This window comes from Lutjanus erythropterus, chromosome 23, assembly GCF_056507025.1.
Source record: "Lutjanus erythropterus isolate fLutEry1 chromosome 23, fLutEry1.hap2, whole genome shotgun sequence".
Lineage (NCBI taxonomy): Eukaryota > Metazoa > Chordata > Actinopteri > Lutjaniformes > Lutjanidae > Lutjanus > Lutjanus erythropterus.
The window spans coordinates 19523764-19533246 of record NC_139339.1 but is presented as its reverse complement, the minus strand read 5'-3'; the positions used below and the strand labels follow the sequence as shown (position 1 = coordinate 19533246).

The 9483-nt window shown below is 42.5% G+C and overlaps 1 protein-coding gene across 1 annotated transcript in view; it reads left to right on the top strand.

The window, feature by feature from the left end:
* Positions 1-1501: 1501 nt before the first annotated feature.
* Positions 1502-9483, top strand: part of cyp26b1 (cytochrome P450, family 26, subfamily b, polypeptide 1) — a 42039-nt gene continuing 34057 nt past the window's right edge. The window contains exon 1 of the mRNA XM_084711719.1: positions 1502-2736. Within this exon, the coding sequence (XP_084567845.1) occupies positions 2533-2736 (204 nt within the window). The 5' untranslated portion in view covers positions 1502-2532. The remainder of the gene's footprint in view (positions 2737-9483) is intronic.

The following is a 9483-nucleotide window of genomic DNA, read 5'->3' as shown; positions in this document are numbered from 1 at the left end:
AAATTGTTGGGTCTCATTCCCAGGATGTCAAATGGCTGGTAAAGTGTCCGTAACACAGCAAAATAATGAGAAGATAAGGGAACACAGACAACGCCAGGGTCTCCAAAGATACAGACACCACCACACACTTGTAGTGATGATTGAAAGGAATTATGAGTATATTGTATGAGTCTGCACGTTGTCTTTTATAAGAAAATGTTGCATATTATGCCTATAAATACAAACAAAAGACTGCCGTGTAAATGTGAGCAGAAACTGAGACAACTGTGGGGAAGTTTTACCTTGAGACAACAGACCAGGTACTTTTGGTCATATTTAGTAGCATAATAACCTATAGATAGTAATAGTAATATAACTGCTATTAACTGTGGTAAAATGTATATATTTGACAAAGTGTGGAGCAGTGGCATCACAGCCAAGTATTTATATATTGTAAAATGCATTCAAATACATTTTCTATGTTTTTTCTATGTGATTTAAGAAAAAATGGTAATGGACAATCATACATTTCATATCAGGTCAGGAGAGAAGCATTAAATATGGACAACTCTACATGTTTAAATGTAAATGTGAAGAATTGTTAACTGTATTGTTGAACTGTGCTCTAAGAAAGAAAGAAAGAAAGAAAGAGAGAAAGGGAGGGAGGAAGGGGATGAGGTGATAATCCGTAAATTACATGACCAGTGAGGAGTTATGAATCCGCTGATTCACAAAGATTTTGGATAATTTTTGAACCAAGTCGGCTGGTTCGTATCCCATGATGCATCGGAAACATGGACGGGATAAAACACTTAGATACTGAACTGGAGGGGCAGAGAATTAAGTAGTTACGCACCGGGCTCCGTGCGTAAAGGCGCGTCTTACCATAGGAGATCCCTGTCAAATTCGGAGAGAATCAGCAAAAACTTACTTTTTAAAAACAACCTACAATTAAATTTCTTGTTGATTCAGGGTCTAACGTCTCTGCTAGTCGGTAAAAATGAGCCTCAATCAGTCCTGCTCTGTTGAAACACCGTTTCAGAGTGCAGGTGATTAGTTGAGGAGAGCGCACGTCCTGCACGGAGACACCAGCCATAAACGTAACTGTTTCTCTCCCTCCCTGTGTTTCTCTGGGACTGGCGCTCTGCCAGACCCAGCACGCTCCGAGCCTCCTCTCCTCTTGCGCCGCTTGCCGCTCACTTTACACCACCCCTCCTTCTGCGAGAGGAGAGCGGAGGAAGAGGAGGGGAAAAGGGAGGAGGAGGGAGGGAGGGAGGGAAGGGGGTCCTCCAGGAGCTGAAAGAGGTGGAGCAGAGGGGAGGGATGGAGGGAGGAAGGGGAGAGGAGGAGGAGGGAAGGAGAGGGGAGGGGAGTCTCTCTCCCGCTGTAGCCGACGCTGGAGTGAGGAGGTGGGGTGGAGGGTTGGAGGGGGGCGACGGGAGCCCTTGGCCGCCTATTCGCCTTCCAGTTGCCTCCGCACTATATAAACACTCATTGGTGCCTCTGGCCTGACGCACACACACTCTTTACGCACGCACACACACACATACACACACGCGCACTGAGGGTGACTTGTACAGGCAGCCAGCAGAGAGAGAGGGAGAGGAGCTCAGAAACAGAAAGGTACACAGAGGAGAGGAGAGAGGGGACGACAGAAAGTGAGAGAAGCAGAAGGAGGACGGTGGCTCCTGAGCATCTCCTGCGCACCTTTTCACTCCTGCACGGATCTTAAAAAGTCTCTACTTCACTTCATCTTCCTCGTGCGTGCTCCAGAGAGATTAAAACTTCTGCAAAGAGGCTTTTTTAAAAAATTTTTGGAGTTGAGAAGGAGAGAGACGCGATTCCTGGAAGACTTTTCGTTCATTTTTTCCCCCCAAACCAAGTCTTTCCATCCCTCGACAAGTTTGAAAAAGTAAAGCCCTTGTTAGTTCCAGGGCTCGGCTTCACTTTTTCCACGTGTCCCACGCTGTCCCAGAGCTTCTGACATAAACGTGTCACCTTGAGACTTTTTTCTTGCCTTCAAAGTTTCAGACTTTAAAGAAAAAACTTCATTTTAAGTCACTGAGCCACAAAGAGACCAAACATGAGCTTTCAAGCATCAGGACAGTCCCCAGTCTCCTGTGATTGTTGTCCTAAAAGCTTAAATCATTAAAACAAACTAAGTTTTGATGGTTTGCTTTTTACACTCTACAGGCTGAGGTGTGAGTCTGAAGACACGGGGCGCCTGGCAGCGCAGCTCACCTGTAGCATCTCCCCTTACGACACTTTGATTTGCACTTTTACGCACAGAAACGCCACTTTGTGACTGTTTGAAGAAAGAGAATCAATCTATCTGAGAGAATAGAAACACACTTCATTCATTCGAAAAACTGAAAACACTTCCACAGGGCTTTGGAGTGCGTAAAGGAGAGTTGCCCTTTTACGCAAAAAAAACCTTCAAAAATCCAACTTTTGAACCACCCCGAGGATCCAGGTCAAAGTTTAACGAAACTTTTAAGCAGCTTTTTGAGAGTCGTCCGGAGCTCCAGAGACACCGCCGGGCTCTCCATCACCATGCTGTTCGACAGTTTCGACCTCGTCTCGGCTCTGGCCACTCTGGCCGCCTGCCTGGTGTCCATGGCGCTGCTGCTCGCCGTCTCCCAGCAGCTGTGGCAGCTCCGATGGACGGCCACGCGGGATAAAAATTGCAAGCTCCCCATGCCCAAAGGATCCATGGGATTCCCGTTCATCGGCGAGACCTGCCACTGGCTCTTGCAGGTAAGCGCGCCCTCGGGGCGGAGAGGGGGGGAGCGACACAGTGTCTGGGTCAGCGCCGGTCCCAGTGTCTGCACTGGGACTTAGGTTCTTTATTTTCCTTTTCAGACTTGTTTGCAGTTTGAAGTCTTTATTCATCACATTATTTTACACGTTTTCACTGATTTTATTGTGTGCGCTTTAACGGATCTGACTGTGATACAAGGTTACTGATTGGTTAGTCTGCAACGGGACAGTGATATCATATTAAATTGACTGGCAGAGAGCCTTTTAATCACCAATATTGCACATTTTCACAAATTTTGCCACACGCGTTAACGCTACCAGCTGGAGATGCTCACAAATCGATCATCCATCAGTACAAACAACTATAAAAACGCCAATTTGCACCTTTTGCAACAAATACCCTATCATTTTAGATGATATCAACTTTTTTTTAGAAGTTTGCTTCAACATCCCATCATGCACAGTAGTAAATCGACGCATTTAGTCTCATCTCAGCTAATCAGATCTCTGATGTCCCGTGAAATACGTGTCTTTAGGTGCCTTTAAAGTCACTGGAGTTGGTCTCTGTGCATCGCATGCGCGCATGTGATGCACAACTCCAGCCCGCCGGCAGCCACACGCACCCAAGACTTTCACTTCGCATTTGATTAGTTTATTGTCCTGTAATCGATCTCCCCACTTCACTGTGGCTCCATCAGGCGATCAAATCAAAGTCTTTTAATAGCTCAGACGGGAGCGTGTCGGGTCAGTCAGCCGCGGAGCCGCAGTCAGTCTGATAGACTATCGGTCATATCTGATGTGGTGGCAATTAGTGACGACGGGGGTCTCTGTGAACTACTCAGATACAGAGTATAATATATGTAAAGTCTTGCCTTTTTCTTGCGATTTCAAATCAAACTTCATTGTTTAATATGCAAAAACGACCATTTCATTGAGACTTCAAATTAAAGTTAAATGTTTAAGACGCAAAAATGAACTTTTCCTTGAGATTTCAAATTAAAATTCAGAGTTTTATATACAAAAATGACAAGAATGTGTTGGTTATTCGGGATGTTTAGAGACAGAACGAAGCAGGGAGAGAAAGTTATGTGGGTAAAAGGGTAAAGGGTTAAGGTGAGGGTAAAGTGCACACCTTGGATCCGACTTTTCTTTTTCTTTCTTTTGAATCCAGACGCGGCAGCTCCGCTCATTTCGGCTTCAACCCAAAAGTAGTTCCCAGCATGCCGCATGTTTCAGAAATCATTAAGATTCCTCTTCATATAAATTGACTGACAGGCGGTGTAGAAAAGGGAAAATCCTTCCCTCAGTGAGGCATATTGATCATTTATTGGGGAGATGCTTCACCTGTTTGCCTTTTGGCTCCAAAACTTGAGAAACTGATCTTCTAATTTGCATATTTGCCCCTGATCAATCAAGAAAAAGTCCCACAATCCTTTGTGCACAGGAGAAACTACATGATTGTGTGCTTCATCGTTATGTTTAGACCGAAAGAAAGATAAATGTGGACCCAAGAGGGCAAAAAAAGAGACTTTTATCAGCTGCTTGTAGTTTGACCCCACCGGGCTGCACGCGAGTCCCGCTACTAAACAGCGGTTGTCAGCGCGAACTGATGGCTCCCAGGAGCACGACAGAAAGGGTCGGGGGGTGGAGGAGAACAAATAAAAAAAAAAAAAGAAAGAGAGAAACCTCAAAAAGAAAAGCAAAAGAGGGGAGAGAAAAAAAAAAAGCAAAGTGGGGGCTCGACGAGCGGAGGCACGTTGGCCGTGTGCGGGGCTTGAACTCGCGGTGCTCCTCTCCGTTACATCTGACACCGAGCAAGACGCGTTCCCGGAATGCAGCTGAGGACCACGGCCAAGTTTATGGCGAGGGGAGGGGGAGTCGTGTCAGTCTGATAGAGGAATGAAAGGCTGAGTGTTTGCCTATACTTACGAGGACCCGATGTCCTCACAGGCAGAGCAGAACGGAGGAATCTGCAACGGGAGGAGAGTTTTGATTCTTTTGGAGGCTGAAGCAAGACGAGGTCTTGACCTGGTCTGAAAGTTAAGGTTAAGAGTTAATGCAGCCAATGAAATGCCTCATAAATGTTGTTCAGCTGCGTGTGGATATGAGAGAGAAAGGGATGCTGGGCTGCAGCCTAACAGTCATCTGCGCTGTGGGAAAGTGAGACAGACAGAGATGAAGATCTGATGGGACTTTCTTGCCCAGATGCTGTTTCATGTCTCAGCTACTAGTCTGCTGCTTGATTACTCGTGGAGACGACATGTCAGACGTGCTCCGAGACGAGTCGTCTCTCTGCGAAAGTCTGGGAAAAGACCTCTGAGTGCGCCAAAGGCTGATTAAGTTCATGAAATTAAGAAATTAAGCGGCAGATGTGGGGTTTTTTGCACCAAACTGGTCTTGATTAAGAATGTCAGAACAAACAAACATAGCTGCACACACTACATGGCTTATATTTCACTTAACAGCAGCATTTGAAAAAGAAATAAAAAGTTCTTGCCTGACACTTTAATGTAAAATAATGAGAAAGATACAGCACAGTGAGGCGTTCCTGAAATACATCTGAGTCTTGCAAGTCTCAGTTAAGACCTTCTTTATGAAAGTTTAAAGTTGATCTAACAGATGCACAAATTAAAATGATAATAATGTAGAAGTGGGACTAAGACATTGGTTTGCAAGTCGCAGGAAAGTCTCAAATCTTTACACTTAAGTCTCAAGTCAAGACTGACAAGTCTCAAGTCTTAAACTTTAGAGTTTAGCGTCTCAAACAAGTCATAATGTAACAGTGGGTTTCCTCTTTTACTTACAAAGTTACATTTTGGTTGAGGTAATGTTAGCTAGGTGTTTACATGCTAATTATGGTAATATTAGCCACAACTTGCCGTTCTTTGTGCAACTTCAGATGTTGAATGAAGCTGGAAGTTGCTGCATCTCCGTCTGTAATTTTTGACCAGCACCTTTTGCAGGCATCTGAACAAAATTATCATTTTTTACTGCTGGAAAATGCCAATTTGTTTTTTCCGACTTGCACCTTGATTGGATGCTGTCGGATTGATTCAAACAAAGTTAAAGTAAGTGTCGACTTGTTGGGACTGAATCGCGTTGACATTATGAAATGAAGACAAATTAATAGATTTGTGGATTCATACTAACTGCCCAAGTGAAGTCACAAGTCACTGGTGAAAAAGAAAATCCAACTCGAATTGCAAGTCTTTTTTGATTTTGTTGAGTCATCAAAGTTGATTTGATATTAACAGCACTGGTAATTGAAGTAATTTAAATCAGTCAGGTTCTCGTCTAGAAGCAAAGCAGAGGGTAGCATGAAAGGTCTTCCAAAGCATCTGAATCTGACTTAAGATCCAAATTAACATTCTTCTTTTTAAACGCAAGTTCCTCTAACTATAAAACAATCCATCTTTAAAGTTAAAACAGTATAAGTTCCATAAACTTACACACTAATGGTTCAGGTTAATAGTATGACTCTATATCAAGCAATCTGTTGGTTTGTATATTCATGTATTTCATACTTAGACCTGCAATAACTGATTTTTGTGGTCCTGTTAGGCCAGTTGAAACAAGCTGTGAACATTTACATATCATCGCCATTTAAGTTGATATGGGGATCCAGCAATTACTAAACAATATAATTGACTTAGGGTTGTGATTGCGTCCACTTGGCCGATGTTCATTCTACTTTTAGTTCAGTGTTTGGTCTCCACCATGTGCTGAGGAAAAAATCTGTCTGTTTTGCTGTTAAATGTTCCCTTATGTTGTCCCTTACTGTGTCTGTCAGCTGTTTGGTGCTGAGCAGATTGTGTACAGTGAGTTTTTCGAGCTTTTTCCTCTAGAAACAATGTTATGAGAGTGAAACAAAATAGGAAAGTTGGGCTGGGCAGCTAAACAAAACTCACTATAAAGCTCTGTGAAAGCTATAATATGTAATATTTCCACATTAAAACTTCTTTTGTTCTTGTTTTAATGTGAGAAATACCCATAGCCAAAGAACTTACAAATCCAGCAATTACAAAGCAACAACATCATTAATTTAAAGTCTTGTTTATGTCCATTTGGCCAATATTCACTTTCTCTTTGCTCTGATTTTGGTCTCCACCACCTACTGAGGGAAATATCTGGCTTTGTAGCCACTAAATGCTTCAATATGTTGACCAGCTGGTCTCTGTGTTTTTTCTGCTGTTTGGTGTTGACTAGAGGGTTGTTAGAGTTTTTTCTCCAGAAACAATGCTATGAGAGTGAAACAAAGCAATTAAGTTGTGGCTGGACGGCTAAACAATGACCTGAAACTCACTATAAAGCTCCATAAAGAGACAGGGGAGCAACAGATTCAGGTGACAATTCTCTCTTGCTTCATCACTATGAGTGTTCCCTTTCGGACTGATACACTGTTGTTATAACAATACTGATTATAGCTGCTTTAATGAAGGGTATTGATCTTTGTGCCATTTTTGATACGTATCTAAACAAAGGTGATTCCTGGGTCATAGTTTGTATGTTAGTTTTGAGGAGTAATGCTCAGTATGTATGTGGGTACGTCAGATTTCTCTGAATCTTCAAAATATTCAAGTTTCATTATTTTCTTTATTCACATTCTCATTCGTTCTCGTTCTCCCTCTCCTCTGTCCCTTTAACGCCTCGTCCAGATTTCCTACATATACACTCTTCCTGCTTAAATGTGACTTTATATACATACAGTATATTTTTAACTCCACACACGCACTGCAGCAGCACATTTTTGTGACGGGTCCATTTTAAAGCGATCTGCAGTTAGGACTAGTTTTATTGTCACTCTGCCAAAGACCTGTCTGCTCTCATTAGGAGCTGGAGCTTTGTGAAGGGACGGTGCCAAGCAGGAGCGTTACTACAGAGCACACACACACACACACACACAAACATGCACGTGCATTGAAACACTACCTACAGGGCATAGATTCATGTCGATATAAACCCACATCAGTTATGCACGTGTATTTTATGCACCTACACGCACAAATACACCCATATGCTTTCCATACAGGTGCATAGATGTCCACATACACACCAGTTCAGTCTGCATTTAAACATCTACAGTTATCAAACTGTGATTTATGAACACAAACATGAATCCATACAGTTCATCAGCAAACATCAACATGTTTTCACATCTTCAACAAAAACATTTATAAACTAAACTGGGGAGTTAAGGCACTATTTTCTGGAGGTATAGTATAATTTTTGATTTTTGTTATGGATAAGTTTTGCTCCACTTTTACATGGTTCAATCTTATTGTGTAAAGTTATAGTTATGGCTACATTTTTTTTAAGTTTTACAGGATCAGTGTATAGGATTTACTTGTATCTCGTGTTGAGCTTGAAGATGTTGCTTCACCCTCCCCTTCCAAGCACATAGGAGAACCTATGGTGACCACGAAAACCCCTGCAGAAGACCATATCTAGAGCCAGAGTTTGGATTATCTATTCTGAACTATTGTAGAAACATGGTGGTACAACATGGCAGCCTCTGTGGGACGGGACCCGCTCCCTCTGTAGATATAAAATCTCATTCTAAGACAATGAAAATACAATCTACAGTCATCAAAACATACTTATGAATCTGTCATATTCTGCCAATAAATCCCTGTAAATCATACACACTGGTCCTTTAAAAACTGCTCCAGTCCACACATTTTGCAAAGTAGTATTACAGAAGATATAAGTATTGCTTTGCACAAATATACAAGCTGCAGATATGTCAGATTTGAAAAACGGAACCCAGACAATCGACACTAAAACTTCTACATCAGGAAAAACGTAGAAATCAAAGGTCAGACAAACGTGGTTTCTAAAAAGCAATTTTATGACAAATTACACAATTCTTTTAAAGAACATAATATGATTTATCTGAATTCTAAAAAAGCAGTTGCATTCTGCTGCCACTTGGCGTCACCAAAGTGCAAAGTTCCCAGACGTGGTTTTGAATTAATTGCTGGTTTAGATGTGACATTAAAAACATTATTGTGGATTATTACCATTAAGACAGGTTACTAATGCAATATTCTAAGACTTCTGGGTAATGAAGTCCCTCACATTCCCAAATTACGCACTTATCTGCCCAAGCGGAGGCTGCCGCAGTGTGAGTTATCGATATCGACACACAGACTCAGATGTCCACAGATGCTGCTCCCCGTCGACGATGGGAAACCTATCTGCTATTCTGGACACGGCTTCTCCCGGTCTGGTCCTGATACCTCACACACACACGCACATGCACACATGCACACAAACACACACACACATACACACACATGCGGTGCAGACAGGCTGGACTGAATCTGGGTCAGACCAGAGGAAATGAACACATGGCACAGAGACTCAGACTGTACTGTGTGTGTGTGTTTGTGTGTGTTGTGTGATTTTATAAGTTTGTGAATGAGCCTGAGCCAGACACACACACACACACACACACACACACACACACACACACACAGAAGATTTCTGTGCAGAAGGTGTAAAGTGTTATCACTAATTGTTTCCTCCTCTTACATTTAGTGAAATTTATCCTTCAGCAGTTTGGACTAACATTAACAGCAGCTTTCACACACACGTGCATATATACTGTATACACACGCACACTCACATACGTATACACAAAAACACTAACGCGTTGTCCTTGTGTCTGCCAGCCTGTCTTCTTGTCTCTGTGTGTTTTGCAGTGATGAAGTGTAAATGACGGTGGGCAGAGTAATAACAGTC